Here is a 23,728-nt window from a genome sequence, read left to right as displayed (position 1 = left end):
TCACTACAAGCTCTGCACTTCACCATTAAAGGTCAAGCTAAGGAGAAAATAAACCAAACACAAAGCAAACCGAAATGGGAGCTATACAACACAGAGAACTACAAAGCAACAGGTGCCTTTGGAAACAGGTTTTCACATGGAAAAACAGAAGAAAATAAATTAAAAAGCACAAAGACTAGAAAAACAAGCATTGCTCTTCAAAAAAAAACCAAGCCAAAAAAACCAAAACCAAAATAACTAAAATCTAATCTTAAAGAGTACCCAAAACCAGAAGACTTAATATGCTACAGTTTCCAGGTATATGAACAAAACCAAGAGATTGGATATGACCCTTTGTTGTACGTCACTTCATTTAAAAATGTAAGATAAACATAATTAAATGGATTGATCTTCCAAAAATTCATCTGGGATAGTATTTTTGGCATAGTTTTTTTAGTCAAGAGAATTTAGAAAGAGAAACAGTGGAGTAAGAGAAGATATATGCAGATGTTATTCTGACATGTAGAAAGTTACTTTGTCTCCACAGTACTATCTGAAAGTACATCTTTATTATTTATTATTTATGCAAATAGACAGGAAATGACTTGTCAAAGTGAAAAATAATTAACTTCCATGTAAACTGATATAATCTATTTTCAAGGAGATTATAATCTCTTCAGTGCCACACAATGTGCATTTATTTCCTTTTGAAGGAACCACTTTGCACTCTATACCAGGTTTCCTTTTGGATTACGTAATTTTATTTGTTGTTGACTCAAAAGTAGAGAAACACAAATGTTTTGGCTCTAAGCAGGGACAGTATTATTCCAAAGCACAAGGAACCACGTGCCCTGCTGGAGCAGCACATTTCACAGGAACAGAGACTGGAGGACGTGGTTTTACCCTACCAGCAAGAGCATCCCTGTTTGTGACACACATCTGCAGTGGCCCCCAGCAGGGACTGTCTGACTACAGGCAAAGGGTCATCTCACATGGCAAGAGCAGCCTCCAGCATGGATTGGAAATAGAAGAAAAACATTTGACGTACTTGGATCTGACAAGATTGAGTCGGTTTTCGGCAAAAATTGGTCACAGCGGACTCCTTGGTAGCCCTCTTTGCACCTGAGGAAAAGGGGATAAATGACAAACATACGCATGCGGCAGTGAAAGGTTAATCTCAAGGCACCAAACCAACCCTGCCAACACCGCAGCTCCACAATATGCAAGTTATTTGCACTCCAGTGGGAGCATGGTTATTACTGGAACACAATGGAAGCAGGTAAAATAATGTGTATTTCAAAAAAATTTCCCCTCAAACCTTTCGATTATTTTAGAAACTATGAAAACAAACATTGTTCTAGCATAACCATTCTTTTAAATATCAACTCAGTGAAACAACCAAAGAAAAAAATCTGTATAAAGTATGCATATCTGCAAGTAAAATAAACTCTTCAGGTAACATAGCACTTTATAAAGCTTCCATGCTGCACAAACCATGAGACAGACAACTTATGCTCTGGCTGTCTGAAAAAGCAGGGAACAGTTAGATAGCCATTAATTTTAATACCAGTTTATACTGTGCTTAGATAGACATCATCAGGCATTGTTTGCAAGCAGGAAGTTTAAGATGCCTGTGAGATTAGATTTTAAAGCACATAAACCAGAATACCCTCCTGCCTCAACAAACAAGAACTGGCTTTGACTGAGATTGTAATACTATTATTTATCTTGAAGCCTTACTTTGAAGAAATTCCATTTGCTGCTTTTGAACTGTTCTCAGAAGTCTCATTTCAACTAAGTGTATCAGAATCAGATCTTTAATTATTTATTCGTCAAGCAGTTTTTCAGAGGAAAGTGATGGACACTTTAATTATAAATGATAGCACCAGGGATTCCTTATCTCCCAGAGCTCTTGCACATCACATAAGCAATATGCTCAAATCAGCATCACCACCTTTCATTAGGGTTGACAACTGCAGCTTGAATGATGGGATAATGTCAGGAGAAGAAGTTATCTGTTCCTTCACAATGTTTGTACTCAGGCCTCCTCTAAATGTTGCCTTTTAATACGCTTTTGGTTTTATAAATTAATGGTTCAATGAGAAGTGCATCTCACCAGCATTGACTCAGGGATTAGGAAGAACATTTGTGAGAAAATATGTAAAATATGTTCCCATCAGACCCAAAGATGTAGTAAAAAATCTGCAGTAAGAAAAAAGATTCAAACCCCCATACATATAATATTTCAAAACCTCCCTTTTGGCCTTTCTCCCTGATGGATATGAGGTACTGCTTTGAGATCACCTTATCTATAAAATAACTGACTTGAAAAAACTGTTCAGGTTTTGTTTCATTCAGATCCCATGTCAGCAGCCATAAGCTATTGGTCAAAGAAAAAATGCTCAATTAATTATAACTGTCCACTTGTCAGAAAAAAGTGAAGTCCACATGTACTCAGGTACTGACCCATGCATCTTCTGCCTCTGATTATGAAACAGCAGAAGCTGCCTCACATCAAAAAGAAACCCTTCTGCACAGTCTTGAGAGGAGCTGGCAGACCCCACACCAAAGCTTAAGTACAACCTGCACTGGTGGGGATTCTTGCTTTCTTTGAGCATTTTCTATTCACTTTTTGACACACATTTGCACCTGCCCTGTTATAAATCCCGTATTACAGACTTAAGACCCTCTAATCTAAAGTGTTGGTAATAAAGGCATGTGAGGAGAGTCACAGAGTGGTATTTCCTGAAGAGCTGTGCCCAGAGCTCATCAGTGCACATGGACATTTTCACTTACCTGTACCTCTGACAAACACGTCACAAGGGGAACGTGTTTCTTTCAAAATTTAGTGCAGAGGTGGATGATACTCCAAAGGACAATCTTTTAATGCAACACCATAACCTCACACTCAGATAATACCTATCATGGTGAGACTGCACCTTGAATCCTGTGTCCAGTTCTCTGTCCCTCAATACAAGAGGGACATTCAGGTGCTGGAGCGAGTCCAGACAAGGGTAATGGAGCTGGTGAAGGGAGTGGAGCACAAAGGAGACTGCTGTGGGAACTGGGCAGGTTTAGCCAGAGAAAAGGAGGCTCAGGAGGGACCTTATGCTCTTCTACAGGTCCCTGAAAAGAGGGTGCAGTGAGGTGGGGGTTGGTCTCTTCTCCCAGGTAAGAAGTGACAGGATCAGAGGCAATAACCTCAAACTGCACCAGGGAAGGGTTAGATTGGGCATTAGGAAAAAATCCTTTACTGAAACTGTGGTCAGGCATTGGAACAGGCTGCCATAGGAAGTGGTGGGGTCAGCATCCCTGGAGGTACTTAAAGCTGTGTAGATGTGGTGCTGAGGTTTAGACATGGGTTAACGTTTGGTCTTACAGATCCTAAAGGGCTTTTTCAGCCTCAATTATTCTACAACTGGATGGCCAAACATAGCTTGGTTTTTTTAAACTGCATTAAGTTTTTCAGCAAAGATAAAATTTAAGTCTTCAGCTTCCCTTAACAAATTCTTTTTTAAATATCTGAAAGCAAGGATTTGCAATAACTGCTCTGCCATTATGACACCCGAGTTCAAACTTGTGCATGTAAAGTCCTTAAGCCTTGCAGAATATACATTTGACAGTTATAATGCTACAATATGATAAAAGTTGATCATGTTGTGGCATCCCATAATCTTAGCAAAAGCATCTACCATGTGTCCTAAATAGGCAGATGTGATATGCACACATGCTGCTCATTGGTATCACACCTCTAGGTAAGAAAGCACAACAACCCACTGCAGAAAACCCTATGAAAGCAGCACTGTGGTGACACATACACAAGTTCAGCAAAGTCCAAATGAGGTCACTCAATATTGCCATATGCAGTGTGAATGATCAAATACATATTTATGGATTCAATAAAAAAGCCATGAGTTACCAGAGAAACCTTGAGAAATGCTTAGGTGCAGCTCATGGTTTCAGAAATGATCACTCAATTCTGAGACAAACTAATGTTTATTAGAGACACCATTAAAAAAAAAAAGAAAAAATAGAAAATAAAAATAACATGGATAAGATATTGCCTGTAGCAAAGCAAAAGATCTGATGTGAATGTGGGACCTTTGCAGCAAAGGCTGGAGAGGACAGGCTAAGATCCATTCCAGCACCAGGAACAGCTCCAAGCACGGCGCTGCATCAGCAGGCCTGGGCTTAAGTGCACACCACGCAAAGGGGTCTAAAAGTGGTGTTAATTGCAGCCTCTTTGCAAAGTAAATAGGGAAAAAAAGAAATTCTCTTTTTGCATTCAGATTTTCACCCAAATGAGTGTGTCTGTCTAGGCTCTAGACCAAAAATATGAACAGGATTGTGCTGTATGAATGGAATTAGCTAAATCCTTCTGATTACACAGTATGAAAAGACAAGCACAGGTAAAGCCACTCTGCACTGCTGAAATGCTTGCAAACAGCATATCCCTAAGGGATAAGTGCTAAATTCAGCTAGGATTATTTCATCGTGTCTTCTTGACATCTTTTTTTGGCAATGTACTTTCCCAGATGATTTTTTTGAGGTCACCAGTAACAAACTGCATTGTGCATTGCACTTTGTGAAGTCAGCCACAATGACCTCTGTGTGAAAACATACAGGCACAAACACATCTCTCATTCCTCGTGAGAAGGCTTTTTTCCTTTTTACTTAAGCACATTTGCACCTAAAAAGTAAGTACAGTATGAGAGACTTTATTCATTCTTTCATTGTTTTTGCTAATGTTAAACAGTACTAATACATGTTTGTTCTAGTCAAAGTGATCACAGACACTTTCTGTGGAAATTTTCCAGAACTGTTTCTTGTACAACCTTATGGAGCCAAGGGACATTTCAAATATATGACTGTCACTCATAAGACTAACACAGCACTCTAATTTTTAATGTTGGATACGTTTGAAAAAATAAAGTGAATGTGGGTGAGGGGGAGCAAATTGCACAATAAACAAAGATTAAGAATAAAATAGATTTAAGACAGCAGAAAGGGAAGAAAGAGAACCTACATAGAAGACTCAGGGTAGGACATAAAACTTCAGGCCAGGAAGCCAATAATATCAGGATTTACATTTTCCCCAAACACTTCCATATAGAGCTCCACATCCCTATTAAGCCTAAATATTTACTTGTCAAGGGACAGGAAGGTGGAGAATGCAGAAGAGAGAGAGTGGCAGCAGCAAACTGCAGAGGCTACAAAAGAAGGCAATACTAAATCCCCATCCCTTTCCTCATTCTCTGTGATATCCATCCATCTGAAATGGAAACAATTCTCCCTCTTCCCCAAGTGTGGTGATTACATTGCCTCTGACCATGTGAAGAAATATGCAGAAAATAGTTTTTCTGCACAAAGAATTTGGCAAAAATATAATATGCGAGTTTATTTCAAATGAAAATGTTGAAAATGATATGTGGCATCTCAGGGACAGACTACACCAGAAGAGAAAGATGTAGGACTACACACCAGGAAAAACAAGCATGTCCTAGGCCAAAGGTGATTTGTAATATTAAAAAAAAAAAGTCATAATAGCACAGTGCCCAAAAGATTAACTTATATGAACCTATAATCTGATTCTAGTCTCATAAACAGAAGTAATCCAATTTCAAAGATGGAATTAATAGTACCTCTGAAAAATGAAATTTAATTTTTGCAGTGAATCCAAATCAACATACATTTCCATCCCCTTGTAAAACTGCAAATTGGCAGTCTCAAAGATGATATTAATTAGAATAATCCATCTCAGTGGATCAGTTGCAAATTATTTTCTCCTGTCACCATTATATCCCCTGCACTAAGATTCAGATGCCAATAAGAGAACATACTGCAGCTCTTATTTATCCTCTAAGAGAGAAGGACTGCTATGCTCTCTCAGTAGATGGCATAAAGAGTAGAGGTCACAGCTACAAAGCCCTGAGACATTCCCCAGATTTAGATAATAAAACTTCCAGCTAATTTGTTGACTCCAGTGTTTCAGGATCCTTTAGCCTTGGAGAAACTAAATGGGGACACTTTAGTAAATCCTCTGTAGGAACCACTGAACTAAATGAGGCTTTTAACATTTGAAAAGGAGTTATGTGGATTTGACTCAAATGCCTCATCCATAATTATGCTGGAACTACTGAATGATCATTCCTCTCCTGATACAGATGGTTTGCCTTCTTTGTCTTTCCTAACAGGTAGGTCATAACAAGAAATAAAATTAACAAGATATGTTAGTAAAGCCATTCAAGCCATCCATGACAGAACCTGAACTAATGATAATTTCCCTTCCCTCAACAACAGACAAATTTTCTTTAATTTGAAGGTGTTTCCTTAAAAGAAAAGAAAAAAAGAAAAAAGAAAGTTTCATATTCTTAATCAGTGCACATAGCCTAAGCAGAATTGTTACGTAATGGTTCCAGACTACTGAATTCACTTACAACTCTGGTTAGGTTTTGTATCCAAAGATATATAAATACATTATTGACAGTTATTTGCTATCAAATTCATTTGTGGCATATCCACACCTGGATAACAGTTCACACTAATACATGGTATTTATGTTTTTCAAGGGATAAGAATTACCTTTGCCATCTGCCTTAATCTCCGTAACAACAAACCACATCTGTAAACCACAAAAAAACCTTAGAAATGGTCTGTATCACCTAATAAACCAAATGTTTAACCAACTAACTGAGCAATCATTTCTATGCTGTTCTGAGTTTAACCAACCAGAAAAACTGAAAAACTTTGATTAGGTTTCTCCACAAGACACCTCTGTGATCAATGATTTACCATGGATGATAAATGAACATAGTCTTTCATTATGCATGGCAGTCATCAGCCACGAGAAAGATTTTGAATAAATGGAAAGTGATTTCACACCATATTCAAAGCCTCACACAGCACAGATGAAAGCCACCTTCAATACTTGAAAAAACAAATGAAAACAAGACCCTTGCTTTATATTAGGCCTGCCTAAGATTGCCATCTTTATAAATAAAAACCCTTCAAAACTCTTTTTTGAAAACATCTACCAGGGACTGGACCTAGTTAGAAAAAAAAAATCTAAGAAATCAATAAAAGGACTGAAAGATGTAAGATTTATATTTGGTATCGTGGGGTTTGGTGCCCTTCAAGAGCCATTTGTTAAAGATGGCAATTATAACAACAAATGAGGTAATTGTAAGGAGAGGTGCAAACTCACTCCTAAGTGGCTTAACAGGTTTGATGGATGTGTCTCTTCCCACTTTCCTCCCCACAAATATTACAAGCCCAACATTAAAATCTTTGGCTTCCAGCTACTTAATAAAAGCAACAGAACCCTGGACTTTTTTCAAAAACTGTCAAATACATTTTTCACTTTATTACATTGAATATTTCCCAATTCAATAGCACGACCAAAAAATGCTCAGAGAAATTGAATTTTTTGTTTCCAGCCCAGGCTAGAAGTACAAAGGATCCTTTGCTTTTCATGGGGCATGCAAGACTACCAACCTGGCCCTGCATAATAAAGATCATTTTTCAAATGGCAGCAAAAATTTCTATTTAATTTTTTGACAAAATTTAAAATACACCCAGGAATTCAGCTTGTCTAGTAATAATATCTACATTGAATACTGCTTGTCACAGACTCCTCTCCTAAGAAGCTCAAGGTCACATCAAGCCAGTGCTTACCTACAGAGACAGAGTGCCTCTGCCAGGAACTCAAAACCCCTCAGCAATTCAGTGAGACATTTGCTTTGTACCTGTTTTTATACCTGGTTTGGAAAAAAATAATTGGAGCCACTCAGAGGTGTCAGTAAAGTATCCTTAACTCCTACCCAATGGTCTACACAAACCATGGCCCCTGACTTCAAGGCAGGAGATAAACATGCCTCTGCTACTGTATTCTCTATGGTCTCCACACATCACATTTCAGAGATAAGAACAATTTGACATACACTGTAATTGCCTACCAAAGTTCAAATAGAGGAACATTTTGCAGAATAACCCTTCCTTAGCATATTAAATATCATTTAAAGCCCAGAGGAAGACTAGTTTTAAAATTCAAACAGGCCACTCTCTGGAGATCTTTAAAATTGCTGACTAAAAAAATAAAAATCTTTAAAGTTGCCCTATGATACAGAATGTTTTAGTCTTGTGCAGAATATTCTTTTTTCCTGAAAACTCTATGTATTGCAATGACATTATGGCAAAAGTATCACTATATAGATTTAACCTTCTGAATGAGTTTCTTGTATGACTTAACCCACACCACAAAAAAATTCTAGAGAGTTGAGTGTTTTGGTCCATGAGTTATTAATGCAACTTAATAAAGCTTCACCAGCCAAAATATTTGTAATTTAGTAGGGTTTGCATGAGCATGCTTTAGACTAAAGGGTGTGTATTAGGTGCAGGAAATACCCCTTGACTACAGATAGTACCTGACCCATCAGTGACATTATTATTTACCTGTGCAAAAAGGAAACTTTTTTCCCAATGGAAAACTAGAAATGTGGCCATTTTCTGTATAAGATGTAATTATGCACAGAAAAAAACAGTGTTCACAAAAGGACCTACCTACATTTGAATGAACAATTTTCATCTCTTCTCAACACTTTTTGTAAAAGTAGGCAGTTGCATGAGAAGCCACCCATGCTCTGCCACCACCTGCCAAGCCCAACAAAAAGGAAAACTTTGAGGATTGGAGTATTATGAAATAACAGTAACTACAATGGGTAGCACAGATCCGACATGCTTGCTGCCAGAACATACTGGTCATACATACAAGGCTCTTTCTTGATTCCATTTTCAAAATAATGGCAGCAGAAAGCAACAATCAGCAAAGTCATTGTTCCCATTTAAGATCATTTTGTGGATTAGAATTCGTCTCTGACAAGACGTCCCTAGGAAATTTGATGAATACATTTGCTTCTCTTGAATTCCTAATCATAAATCAACTGAACTGAACTCAGCTATGTGTTCCTGATAATTCTCTTCTGAATTCAGGTGAAAGAAAGGCAGCAGAGTTCACACTGCCTGTAGACAGTGCTACAAAATCCTCCCCATCACATACACACAAAAGGAGCAGAACAGGTCATTCTGGTTGTATTCATTCTTATTTCAAAGGAACTAATTTCTAAAGACTAAAACCTTTAGAAGGAAAAAACCTGAGGTTGCCTGCTCAGCGGCTCAGCTCCAGGAGCCACCCCACTCTCCTCCTGTGTGACCTTCAGCCTGTTACTGAACAGCATCATCCCTGCCAGTGCTGCTGGAATAGCAGTGTCACAAGATCAGCACAGCCTTCCCTGTGGCTGGAATTTTTTGAGGTAAAGTTATCAAGAGATATGCAATAATGGTGGCAATGTAAACACTAAAGCCATTTGGGTAATAAAATAAATATACCTTTGTCATTTTGTGCAGAAAGGAGAAATCCTGTATTGTCAAGCTCTCTTATTATGGTCTTCTTCAGAGAAAAAATATTGAGAATTTTTATAAAGTGAAGCTGTGTTAATGAAACAACATGCATTAAACATTGATTACAAGAAAAATTAGGATATTCTAATTTTCATTTTCAGATTGAGATTCTAAAATATTAATATACCAAGTAACAAACAAAGGAAATCTTGGCATTTCCATCCACTGCCAAGCAGGATATAAGCTCCTTTCTAGAAACAGGACATAAAGGCTCCTCGTGTTTTGGAGCACAGAACAGAAATGTGCTGGCTTTGGCTGGGTTAGAGCTCATTTTCTTCATAGTAGCTGCTCCAGAGGTACATTTGTGGATTTGTGCTGGAAGCACAATACAGGGATGTTTTCCTTATTGCTGAACTGTGTTTGCACAGCATAACGAGGCCTTTTCTGCTTCTGGCACTGAGGAGGCTGGGGGTGCACAAGGAGCTGGGAGAGGACACAGCCAAGATGCTGACCCCAAATGACCACACCACACGGTGCCATGCTCAGCAGTATAAAAAAGCTGGGAAAAAAGGAAGGAAGAGGGTGACACTTGGAGGGATGATGTCTGTTTTCCTTGCCATCCCCTGCTGGGAGTGGCTGAACACCTGCCTGAGGATGGGAAGTGGGGAATTCATTCCTTGTTTTACTTTGCTCACATGCAGGGCTTTTGTTTTCCCTATTAAACTGGCTTTTCTTCCACCCACAAGTTTTCTCCCTCCTCCCCTTTCAATTCCCATCCTGTCACTGGGGGGGAGAAGGAGCAGGTGCAGCAGTCTGGGGTTAAAGCACCACAAACAAGTAGGGAGGAAAGCCTTGTGTCAGTGACCTCTGAGGCCAGGTACCAGCCAAACCACAGACCAGGATGGGTCCAGTATCCAGACATGCTGAGCTTCAACACTTAGCTTCAAGAGTTTTACTCTTTCTCCTCCTTTTTTTAGGGCCTTAATGACAGTAGTGCCACAGAGATTCAGAGGAAAGACTCTGCAAGTTGGTGTGCAGCAAATCTGCAGAGAAACAGGGGCTGCTGGAAGGAACCTGATCTCTGCTACTCCCCTGTAATTTCCCACCTGGGCACACAAGGAAAAAAGCATCAGCAAACCAGAAGAACTTTCAGGGCTGCCTCTGGAACAGAGCATCCCAACAGCAGAGCTGTAAACAGCACAGGTGGGGGCTCCTGAAGGTACAATTGCCAGCTGAGTGCCCCAAAAGCACTTTGAAACCATCAGCTCTGCATTTGACCCAGTCTTCAACCTGTCAAAGAGACAGCACTGGTGTCTTTATGACTTACAGGTTAGTTATTTTTCACTGTCAGAAAATTCACTGACTACACACTTCAGTCTCATGCCTCTACCTCTCTTGATACCTTGTTCAATTCTCTAAATATCTCAGAAGCTCAAGGTTTTGTTGTTTCAGTATAATGCTATAGTAGCTTATTCAGACACTGTTTATATCATGGCACAGAGGCAAACAGCTCAACAGAGATTACTGCTCACAAATTTACCGTGATTTTGGTAAAATTTGGCAGCCCAAGGTGTGTTCCATGATGCAGTAGTTATTTTATTAGGGTTAACTGAGTTAGCTAATCTAAGGTTACCTTGGACATTTCTTCATTCCCTTTGTTACAGACTATTCTAAATAAAATATTGCCACCCTTGATATTTTCACTCCATTGCTATTTACTGGCATTTCTCTCCTCATAACTGCACAGCTAAATAACTGCATTTATATTGAAATTGATTGTTCAAAAGTCAGACCAGCCCTGCAGTGAAACAGTTTATCTCACTTTTGTGCATGGAATTGATATATGAAAATATTTATACTATGACTGGAGTAATTACTCTATAAACTCATTATATGTTTACCTATGCCTCTAATGAGGTTTTCTCCCCTCAGCTGTAGTTCCTTTAAATGTCAGTGCATAGATCAGAAAATAAAGAATGACCAGTCTTGCTTTTTCCAATAATACCAAATAACCTTTTCCTTCTTGGTTGTCTTTACTGTCTTTCACATTTATTAGAAATAAGACATTCATTAATTTTATTTATTCTTACCAACTCAGTGTGTTTCTAAACACAAGAGAACAGTTCTGAAAAATATCCTCATCATCTTTTGTTTATTGCTGAAATATGTTGGCTCTTCCTTTTAGACGTTTTTGCCCCTTTACTCCCCCCCACTACTTAAATTATCTCCATTGTCAATTTAATTTGGATTTTATCCTGCTAAGATGGTTTATAGTATATTTTTCATACAAAACAACACTCCAATTTTGAAAAATGGAAAAAGCATCAAACCTGGTTTAGAGCTATGCTACTCCATTTTACAGAGAAAAAGTAAGATTCAGTAACAAAATGATGCCTTATTACATCCACTTGAAGAGCTGAAACCCATAGTTCTCCAGCCCAAATATGCTCCTCCCAAGTGCATAGTGGGGAAGAAAACTTCTCAAAATATCTGGCTAATATTTTAATGAAACAGTTAAGATAACCAGCATAAAGTGAGGGAATCCATATACTTGTAGTTTAAAATACTCTTCATTTACTTCATACAAGTCTGAGTTCAAGATTCATAAAGAAAAAAACATCAACTGCTCTTCAACTTAGTATTGCTTTCAATTTATTTTGTGCTAAACAATCTGTAAGCATTCACATGGGACTTACAGTGAAATGGTTTAATTTGATTTGATATAAAATTTTTAAAATGGAACCTGATGCAAGAGAGATTAATACACTCATGCTACCAACTTGAAGTTAGCATAATGACTAAACATCTCAAGTCTTATAAATAACATTAAGGAAGTAACACACTGCTGTCCTTTTCTTTTATACACTTAATGAACTTTTTAAAGATTGCACTATTGATTTAAATCTATGGTTTTTAAATCCATGTTCACATGAACTTGCTTCTATTATTCCTCTGGAGTCCAAAAAACCCCACAAAGTGAATGAAAACAGGTATCTCTGATGCAAAAGTCCAGTTAAACCTGGGTTAGAAATCAGCATTTTAACATCTCAGGTTTACATGATCTAATGTAAAGCATAAAATTAATTACTTAGGTTTTTTCTTGGCCATTTTGGCATGCCTGGCTTCATCATTTAATTCAGCCTAATTACAAGCTAAATGTTAAAAAACAAAACAAAACAAAAAAAGGAACACAAAACAAAAACAAAACCCAAGAAACTTAAACTTGGTGTCTGAATTAGCAAATTGACATTTTCCCACTGATTTTAGAATATATTTCTTGCAGTACAAACCATATGGCTACTACACAAAAATAATAGAAATAGCACATCTGCATTAATTTTAGCAGACAGGTAAAAATATTTTTTAATTCCAAACAATGCTTTTCAGGAGTTTCATCTTTTGATGGTAATCATAAACCCAAGAAAATTGTTCATCTTCATCATCTACAAAAATATCTTCTTGGCTTCATAAAAAATGGTTTTCCCAGATATTAAATATAAAATTATGCCTTATTTAAACAAACTCAATCTGCAAAGATTTACAATTTAATATAAAGGCTTCTATCTCTAGAGCCGTATCATAGAAAATTAAATCCATCAATCCTGAATTTTTTTTTTTTCCTTTGAAACTTCAAAATCTACTGGAGTCAGGAAAAAAACATTTCAAGTAATTAGAAGAGTTTTGCATATCTATCACTGCTAATAACCTGAGTCCCAGAGTGCTGTGGAAGGGACTCAGTGGAGTCAGTAACAAGGGTGTGTAAGGGAAGAGCTGCTTTCTTCAGCTCCCTTCTGGTCGGCCCCAGGCCCTTCACTCTCCACAGAACACAGCAATAAACTCTTTCTCAGTGTTACCCAGTGAAAAGACAATGAAACCACACTGAAGTACAGAAGACTCCATTTAAACACCTCTGGTTTACTCTGAGGGTTGCAAAATATTGTAACAGGTTGCCCAGATATCCATCTTTTGAAATACTCAAAACTCAGGTGCAAAGTCCTGAACAGCCCGAAGTAACAGATCAGCTTGAGAGGGGGCTGGACCAGATGATCTGCAGAGGTGTCTTCCTACCTTAACAACTCTCTGATCCATGAAAAGATCATTTCTCTGACAATTACAATAGTTCCCACTGCAAAAACAAACAAAAATAGACCCAACCCCCTATGAGCTCCTTCTCACCCTACCCAGAACAAAATGAAATCAATTCTAGAGAAGCAAGCTTTAGTGGAGCCCAGTATATTTCCTCAAGTATAATTGTTAACAATCATTCAGCATCATGAGCCACAGATAAGAAGAAAAAAGAGTTCCAAATCTGAAACTAACATCCTGTGCTTCGTAAGTAAAGAGCTCACATCAATCATGGAAATCAATCACAGAGGTTACTTTACTTACTAAAGCAATCTAGGACCTGTCTCTCTCCCTCTCTCTCTCTCTATATATATATCTTGTTTTCTTCCCTCCATGCCCCAGAGCTTGAGGAGGTCTAGTTTCATCACCATTGCTTTCAAAGTAAGTCACCTCACTTAGAGCCATAATATAACAAATAAATGACATAAATGAAATGCCACGTATGAGGTGATTATATTAGTTCCATTTTTCCCCTTTTTATAAAAACATTTGAAGACTTTTGACCTTTTTATCCTATTTTGATTGATACTGTACATTGCACCCTGAGGAGATAAAAAATAGGAAGCATGAGCTAAAGCAGAGACAGAGGCAAAGCAAAAGATTGCATACAGCTTGGAGAAACCAATTTACAGCTAAGCAGATGGTTGGAAAAAACCAAGCCATTTTTCTTGAGTCTGGCTGATGTGATCTGTACTAATTCACTACTGGAAAGCAACTACCAAACCCATCAGCACAATAAAAGCATTTGTAAAACATTGCACCTATTTTTTTCAACCACCTCAATCAGAGGCTTACTGAATTCTTCCTCAAGACACTTATATTTCAACAATCACCCATAGCCTTTCTGCATGTTCCTGCTATCTCTGTCTATGGAGCTGGGGATTTCAGAAAAAGGAGGGCCTTTGATGATTCATAAAAGGGAAGCAGCACTAGTTAGATTACAAAGAAAGTGCAGCAAAACCACTTCTGAAGTTCACTGTGTATAACTGAGCTTATCCAAGCCTTAAGCCTTCCTTGGGAAGAAGGAATATGTACACAGAACAAAGGTTTCTCAGAGCAAGTGGAAATTAAAATAAGAATTAGTCTCTAGACTCCTTTTTTAATGTGGAGCCTTAACTTTCCTCACCTCCACCTTAGTGTCCAGCCAGCACCCAACCATGATTTCAGTGAAACAGGGGAGTCAAATTCACTGCATAGCCTTCCTGCTGTCCCTGTATTCCCAGGAGGAAAGGAAGGATGCTCTGCTGTTTCCATTCCCAGGAGAGGGTCTGTGGATACCTGTGGCAAGGGTGTCCTGACACCTGGGCTTGGCTGGGCTCACACACCCCCAGCTCACCCCCCAGTGCAGCACTAGGAGGAGCTGGGACAAGCTGCTCTTTTCTGTGAAACTGAACCTTGCCTAACAATCAAATGCTCGCGTAATGCAAGGCTCACATGCTTTAAGCCCACAATCTGTTTTTTCATGCCCGTCTCTCTACCACACTTGTAAAACTTTTAAAACTGAAGCTGACTTCCAGGCACTGCAGCTGAGACTACCAAACTGCTCAGCACAACCTTGCTTATCTTCAGGAGGAAGAACAGCAGCGCTCTCAAAAGACTTTTTGCACTCCAATCCCCTTATCAATTTAGCACTTACTCTTTCCTCTCCAACCCACCACCAATGTTTATGTAACCCCTAGATGTCCCAAAGTTTGCCTAATTCAATTTCAGAAGGACAATATTACCCCTTAAGCATTCTGCCCTACTTCCAGATGCAGCCACAAGAGCTGCTGTCTGGTGGTGGGATTGCAGTTAATTAAACCAGAGTTTCAGCATTTCTGGCCATCTGCTGAGACGATAAAATTTCCTTGCTGCAGCAGAGAGGAAATGTGCCCAGCTGAGCTGTCCTCACCAGGGCAGTGCCTCCTGAGTGAATCCAGCTCTTCCCTCCCAGCTTCCCTGACAAGCAGCCTGGCAAGACCTTCCTGAGAGGAAGCAGCTCAGTGCCAAGGCTACTCAGGCTACTCCCAGGCAGAATTCAGGCTATGGCCACCTCGATGCTTTGGCACCCCAAGAGCACTGTATTAACCTGAAAAGCCTGCAGATCACAGGGGCAAATCTTTCTAGGTGGAATGAATCTCAAATTTAAAGCATACTGTGGACCCACACCTCTCGTGGGAACATCAAGTTTTGGGAGCCCAATAAAAATGCAAGGATGCAGACAGCATCACCAGAGCTATGGCTGGATTTTAATGCCTTCTCCTCCAGCCTATGCACTGTTCTGGCAGGCTGAGCACTTACACCACTCTGAACTCTCAGTAACTGCAAGAATTTCCTTATGGATGGGTGCAATAATTTCCTTATTTCAGGGTGGATCAGGCTCCCTTCCTACCTGGTCTGAGACAGAGCCCTCTCCATTAGCCAAAGAACAAGTTTAAAACAAGTTTAAAACAAGTTTAAAAGAAAACTACAACTGTAGAGAGAGCTAAAGACTCACTCTTGGTTTTTCTGCTCTTTTTATGCTAGCACTGTGCTACTTGTTTGGTACTTTATTACTTTTGTTTGCCTGTTTATGCACCTACTTGAGCTCTCAGTAAACACAGGTTTCACAAGTATAAATAAAACATACATGAAATATGTTGCTGTCTACAGTTTCAACTCCCTCTGCACCTTCCTAATCTCCTGCATTTTATGCAGCCTATGTTCTGTAAACACAGATCCTGGGGCAGTTCAATACTCTTGTGGATGCTCCAGCAGTAGAGGACTGCTGTCAGCTCTAACTATTTTAAAACTCTCAACAGATGTTTGACTGCACAACATAACAAATAACTTCAGACGAGCAAGATGAGATAATTTTTCCAAGACATTCATAAAATTCAACTATTGCTTTCTTTTAAATTCTGTAACTGTTCCAAAGCCAAAACCTGAATTTTTACAATAATGTGGATAGTCTACAGCTTACCTGAATTTTTCATTGCCCCTAAAATACTATTCCTTAGTGACAGAGGTTATAAGAATTACAGAAATCCTTTTTAAATATAGAGTATCATTGAAGGTCCCAAAATGACAGTTTCAAAGTTATTCATTTAAATCACAAAAGAAACACCCTTATTATGCATCTGACTCATTAGTCCTTATTTTCAGAGCTCTAATATGTGAAGGTCTAACAGTCAATGGAACTGGCATTTGGCCTCAGAGGATCCTCCTGTCACACTCTGAGCTTCTCTTCTTCCTCTAAAGAAGCACTCAACCACAGCTTACTTTCAGAGTGAAGTTTCCATAAAATCACTCCCACATCAAAATTTAGGTGATTTTTGGAAGTGCTTGATGAGTAACATCCCTTATATTACAAAATATTTCCTAATTATGAACTCTATCCCAATCCTCTAATGTAAAATCTACAGCTTCCCTGAGGAAAAAACAACTCCAAAACCCCCTAAAATTCCCAAAACTTGAGGTAAATGTGTCCAGCACCCATTTACCCTGCGAGGTGCATGGCACACATTTATACAGACTGGGAGCTTCCCACTTCCTCAGAGAAGCTGCACAAGACTCCTGCTCATCACAAAGTACAATTAAAGTCATACAGCTAGGACTTAGACCTAATCTAGGATCTAGGTGGACTCTATTCTAGGTCCTTAATCTAAGATTTAAGTGGATTGGAGTTCACAGCTATTTCTTTACTTATTTCTGAATTTTCTTTCAGAAGAATAACCTATGATTCTAACAGGGACAGTCAACCAGAAAATTATCATCATTGCAGTCTGAGCTCAGCCACTTTCTAGTGCTTAATCAGTAATAATTTCTTTTTCTTAATGGAAAAACAAAGGGTCATGTTTACTTGTTTTAAATGAAATATTAGGTGTATTGATGGAAAGAACTGATTGATTGTAAATGGATCGAGATAATACCACCAGGCCTGAAATATACAAATTTAAGCTACACAAAAGATTTTAAATTTTGTCAATAACTCAGTGAAGCTGGTTTCAGTATGGGTGTAGAAGCTCAGAAATGCACACTATTTTTGGGCTGTAAGAGTATTACCAAAGAAAACCTTTGAAGTAAATTACAATAAGCCCAGAGAACACTGAAAAGATTCCCAAGAATGCTGCAACTTTTTATAGAGCCTTTTACTCACAAAACCTAATTTTTTTTTTTGAGAATGCCGACATCATAACTTTTTGCATCTTTTGGTAACAGAGAGATTTGCCCTGCTGTATATAATTGAAATTAAAATGTCACATGTCATAAGGGTCATGCCACTGTGGCTTCCAGGATAGCAGAGGCCCAAGAATAAGTATCAGTAACAGATAAGTTAACAGATAAGAATAGGTAACAGATTTTCTTCATAAAGCCTGATATCCAGAGACAAGCTACAGTCCATCACTCATTAGACATACACAGAAAGACAGCAAGAATATTAAAATACAAATACCTAGAATGAGGGTGGAAAGCACCATCAAACACTGGACTATCATTTTCAGCTGCGATTGACCACAAGTTGCACAGCTGGCTGGCTTTTGTAATACAGTAATTTGAAAATTTTAAAATAGAATAGAATAAATAGAATTTGAAGGTGCCTGCAGCAGGTCCCAGTGATACTCTTATCACATCTGGAACAGTTCAAGGAGATCACGTGCCAAGAACAGCTGGATAGAACCCAGCCACCCAAACATTTCCGATAATTCAAGCATGCATTCATACTTTTTGGTTGCTTCTTAAAATATTTATTCATATCTTAAATGAAAAATAAAATCATGTCACAGACAGCTGTATTCCAGCCTCCACTCCCACCCCAAATTTAAATGGTTGAAAGATTTGCTGTTCTTTATTTCTTTTCAAATGCAACATGGATACACAAAAGTGCAAATTTAGCACATAGAGGAAGTCATCTAAGAAGAAAAGAATGGCAGGAGACCTCCCTCTTCCAGATAAACCCATGAAAAACTAATGATGAAGCTTTTTTCTCATTCTGATTTCAATTAATTCTATTATCTGCTAGGAGCCACTCTCAGTACAGCAATCCCCTTGCTCATTAAACCCCAAAAGATCATCACCTCCTTAGGCAGAATGAGACTCTGCTCTCTGTTTCAGCACTACCCTGGAATCACAATGGAAAATGCAGCACAGAGGGATTCTTCATTGCTTCTCTGAAATTATCACTTATCAATAAAGAAAACATACTTTGTCATTTACTCCCTTTCTTAGGAATGACAGTTGTATTTTGAAATGCTTTCTGAGGGAAAAAAACAACCCCTCAACAATAAATCCTTTTATATGCTTCACAGTTTCCTTACAAATATTTTCAATCAGAAGTCTCCAACTCTGAAGCTCCACCTACATACTGGGCTGGAGAACATCCTCTCAACTTCTACCCCAGGCCAACTATGAATTATTGACATTCTTGCTCTATAAGAATTTGTAGAGAATCACAAAATAAGACAACAGCAAACAGGTTGATTTGTGGATTCCTGAATTCTGAAGTTACCAATCTGGACAAAGAAGACAAAGACAAGAATCACCTCACTGGCAAATGCTGATGGCAGAAGGACTGATGTGGTCACCAGAGCCAGCATCTTCCTTTCTCCTTTCCAGCACTGATTTTCTTGATTAAACTACTTGAACACCAGTTTTGCCTGTATCAGTGTTTTCATTCAGCCTCGGGTTTTTCTTTTAAGTTGTACACAGTGTAACAGCCCCAATTATTTAAATAACACAGGTACCTCAATGTAGAGGATACAACCATTGTATCAATGCAATTTCCAGATGGATAGATATACAGGCCAAGAAAAGAAACTGTGTGCCTAGCTTGAATTCCATTCCCTTAAAATATCTGGTAGATATGCCCTAAATTCTGACATTGACAAGAGACAGAAAATAAAATGCTGCATTTATACTTGTCTCTGAGCACCTTATCATTTGCTTACTTAAAAAAAACCAAACAAACTTGTCTGAATGAAAAGAAAGCAAAACTAGGAAGTTTGTTCGGGCAAAATGCAATTTCTCTATTGCAGTCCCATATTACTGGAAGCAAATTAAATGAAAACCAAATATGAATCAAAGTGGCAATAATGGAAGACTGACACCCAGGAATCAGGAGAATCCCCTTTTCCAAGTGTTCCCTAGAATTTCAGCACAGACCCAAGGCAGCTGAGCCGCCTGTGCATTGCAGCAGGGCTCTGTATAATGAGAATTACATGGTAATTGCACCAAACACAGACAGGCTGCACAGTTTTGGCATTTTGCCCATGGCAAAAGCAGCACCTTTTTCACCAGCAGTTCTAGCTGAAATTTAAACTGGCTGTCATACATATTTATGTATATTCATATATGCATATATATATACACACACACTGCAATTTGAAAGCACGTAATTCTTGCACCTATCTCACAAAGATTGGAAAAAGGAGAAAAATCCCTTTTGCAAAGGACTAACACCTCTCTGCTTCCAAGCCATCAACACTGTTGTAAATTATTTAAAGACTTCTGCAATTTTGCAGTAGGTGTGTAGGTTCACATACACAACATCCATAAAAAAACCCCAAAACCATTGAACTGAGAAATATTACCCTATCATTGTCTCCAATAACACATAAAAATACTTCATCCTATATTCTTTCTTCTCGAAGAAAACACTTTATAAAGAAAAAGTGCTCACAATTTACTCTGCAAAACAAAATTGTCAACAACCACCCTTCACTACCTCTTGCTAAATAAACTACAGGTTCAAACAAGAAACCCCCATGATGGAACTATGCTTAATTGATTTCTCCAAGTCTGGTGCTAGAGTGCTAACCATAGTTTACTTATAAGAAAATGAAACTATTACATTTGGCAGAAGCAGTGTTCAACTGAACATGCTCACAGCCTTTTGAGAAAAGGCAGAGAGGGAGAGAATTCCTGGCAAGCAATGGGAGTGCCATGTCAGTCAACCCACCCTGAGATTCACCTCATGGTGCCTGTTTCACTGTTTAATTTTCCAGAAGATTGTTTTCCATCAGCTCCCACAAACATGAGAGAAATAAAGGATTTAATGATGTTGAATCTGTGTCACTACACACGGATTGATTTCATTTTGGCATCTCTGCAACATGACACTGCTAAAAAGCAACTATGACCTCAGGATAATTAATTAATCCAAAGACATGCATGAATAACTTCCTTCTTCACTAGCAACAAGCAGACCCACAGAAATTTAGAACATCTACAACATCCTCAGCTTCAATCTGAAATAAATATTTAGCAATGATACAAAAGCAATAAATACTTGATTGTTTTGCCAATTCTGCTTTTATCATTTTCTACTGATCACCATTTGGATGTCTCAATAAAACACACCAGTGATTTGATGGTGGCTGTTTTTACACCTCTGTGTTATTACCATGGGATGCTATTCCATACTCAGCACACACAGGGATACAAGAAGAGCTGATTGAAGAAGACAGCAGTGCCTGGAAGGTCACCCAGGTGGGGCTGGCTCCTGCCCTCTCTGCAGCTGACAGCCCCAGCACCAGGGAGTGCATGTCCCTAAAGCTCCCACCACGTTCAGCAGTAGGAGGAAAGAATGGGTGAAGTGAGAAATGTAATTCCCCATGGGCAGAAAGGGCTGTAATCATGCAAAGCATGGATTTTACAGTCAGAGTAACAATATCCTGAAGTGAGAATGAATACCCCACTCTATTGTCCATACACGTGATAAGAAAAAAAATGTTCTCAGATGAAGTGAGTATTCAGACTTCTTTATATATCAGTGTTATTAACAGATTCAGAAGCTGCATTTTTTTGGAGAGATCCTTCATCCTGGCAGAATAATCCCTTTCAATACTATGGATCTATTTAATGAAGTTATTGTTTATCTGGATTTCTACAAAGGATTTTATGTAATAGCCCCTGACACACTTATTAAAACTTTCCTTATGTGAAAGTAACTACTCACATATTGGCTTGATTAAGAGGTGCCTCAGACTTTTGTGAGTAAAATCACTCAGGTCTTCTGCCTGACTGGCTGGCTCTTATTTTTGGAGCTTGTTTGGGGAAAGAAAAAGGCAGCTACTGAGGTGCTTTAAAAAGAAATAAAAATAATACCCAAAATTCTGATGATGGAAAGCAATCATGGCAGAACTAAAGCAGGTGTCTTCAAACAAAACTGGAGCTAGCTGAATAGGAAATTCTAAAAATTGTCAATTCTAATTGAGTAATAAGATTTTAATAAATTTCAGTTCTGAATAAAATTCAATTCTGATTAATGAACCCTTTTATATCTCTGAAGGAGAAAACAATAGCATCAAAAAGCCTGCTCTCCACATTGACACTCCTATACTGAAATAAGAAAGAAATCACTTGCATAAAACCATGTAGACACTAATGGCAAAAACTGCAAGGGGGCTCAGTCCCTTCTTTCCAGTAAGCTTCTTTAAGTTGTGTACTGCACAAATTCATAAAACTGGTACCAGGTTTACAAGACAGAATAATAATTATGTTTTATAGCAATGTTGGAAATAATCTATTGCTATATAAAGTGAAACAAATCTCACTGCAGTTTAGCTAGCATTGTTTACAGTTACACAAAAGACATTTACTTGATGCATCTTATTCCAGTTCTAGATTACTCTTCTTACAGTGAGTTTCCATCCAGGAAAACTGCTGCCAGAGCTCCTGTCAGAATTAGTCCTTCAGACTGGGCTTATGGAAATGGCTGAGAAATTATTTGTTCTTTATCCCACTCTGAGGACATTACAGAAAATAGGCACTAAAGGGTTATAATTGAAGTTTTAGTTATCAATGCCCTTAGATAAGAATTTTAGAGACAGAAAGTGTCACCAACTACCTCTAAAGCAGCTGATTCCATAAAGTAAATCTTAGCCTGAAAGTGAAATCTAATACGGAGAAATTTATCAAGAGGGAGTCAAAGACTCAAAAAGTCTAATCTGTTAGCAAGAAAAGCCAGTGATGAGAGTGGATCACTACTGATCTGTCATGTCAATTAAAGCCTGAAAACATACTTAACCACTGTGAAATAATCCCGTATCTTCAAAATAAATTGCTTTCCTGAGTGAATATAAATTCAAAGAGAAGAGTAATTTAAGATGATTTACTTTACGATTCCTAGCACACTGATATTTTCTCTGTGCTTTTGGTAAATTCAGTCCTGTTAAAACACAGAAGAAAAAGGTTAATGCTCACATGTCAGCTGACAGATTAAATCAGCTTTGCATCAAATGGCAAAAAGAAGGGTTCTGTGACATTTTACAGTCCAGAGGAGGAAAAGTTTGAATAATCTGCTTCAGTGAGAGCAGTGGAAGTGGGAGAGGGAAGGCTAGGCATATGAGGAGGCACAAACCTTAGCAAATAATAGGAACTGTTAATAAAAAGAAACACAATTTTGCTTGAATCTCTTTCTGAGGGAAAGAAGATCAAGTGGTGGAAGACATGTAAGAAGGAGAAATGATGGTACAAGGAAATAAAATTTGAACTTTAATGAAAAAAGAAGAAAAAGAAATCCATTCCAACACACAGAAGTAGTGAGAATCAATGAGAAGTCGATTTCCCAATATTTAGAACTGCAGATAGAATCCTTTCTTTTAGCTGAAAAGTATCGAGGACCAAACTCATTAAAACCAAAAAGAATTGTAAAGTGCTACATTAGTTCCACAGCTGTGACCTCCAAACAGAGACAGCAAAACTTAAACAGAAAAAAATCTTTCATGAAACACCTTTTTTTTGTGTTCAGAATAGCTATATTTAGGAATCAATAAAAAGCACAAGTTTTCTGAATTAGATGGATCCCACCTCCACCAGAACACAAAGTGCTGCGAGACCAATGCTTCAGCCCCAAGTGTCTCCCCAAACCACAGACTGGGTGAGCTTGGGAGGGACCCCAGTGGCTCATCCCAGAGCACAGGAATCTGCACAGGAATCCTCATGGATCCATGTGATTGTTCCCTCCACTGGTATGTAAAATGACTGAATTTCCAGAGGGTATGAAATCCATTTTCAAAACTGAGAGCTTAAGACCACCTGGTGCAGAAAGCTTTTTTCCTTCCTAGCCATTACACACAACAGAGCTCAAGATTTTTCTACAAAAATAATAATAGCCTGGCTTCCAGAGAGTCCATGCTGCTGCTTGGCTAAATTTGCCACAGAGGAATTTCTGTGCCCTTTAGTAATCCCAATAGATACAGAAAGATGGACATGTGAGAGAATAGGGTTTTGTCAAGGTTTATTTCCCTTTCTCACTGACATTCAATAA

At 38.4% G+C, this 23,728-nt stretch overlaps 1 protein-coding gene across 3 annotated transcripts in view; it reads right to left on the bottom strand.

Moving 5' to 3' along the window:
* Positions 1-23,728, bottom strand: part of NRG3 (neuregulin 3) — a 393,136-nt gene that overhangs the window by 105,749 nt on the left and 263,659 nt on the right. For all 3 annotated transcript variants that reach the window (XM_077183308.1, XM_077183307.1, XM_054637248.2), the window contains exon 3: positions 1,028-1,101. In XM_077183308.1, coding sequence (XP_077039423.1) covers positions 1,028-1,101 — 74 coding nt within the window. The remainder of the gene's footprint in view (positions 1-1,027; positions 1,102-23,728) is intronic.

Source organism: Agelaius phoeniceus, chromosome 9 (genome assembly GCF_051311805.1).
Source record: "Agelaius phoeniceus isolate bAgePho1 chromosome 9, bAgePho1.hap1, whole genome shotgun sequence".
Lineage (NCBI taxonomy): Eukaryota > Metazoa > Chordata > Aves > Passeriformes > Icteridae > Agelaius > Agelaius phoeniceus.
Note: the sequence above shows the minus strand (reverse complement) of the source record. Positions and strands in the feature narration are given on the sequence as shown.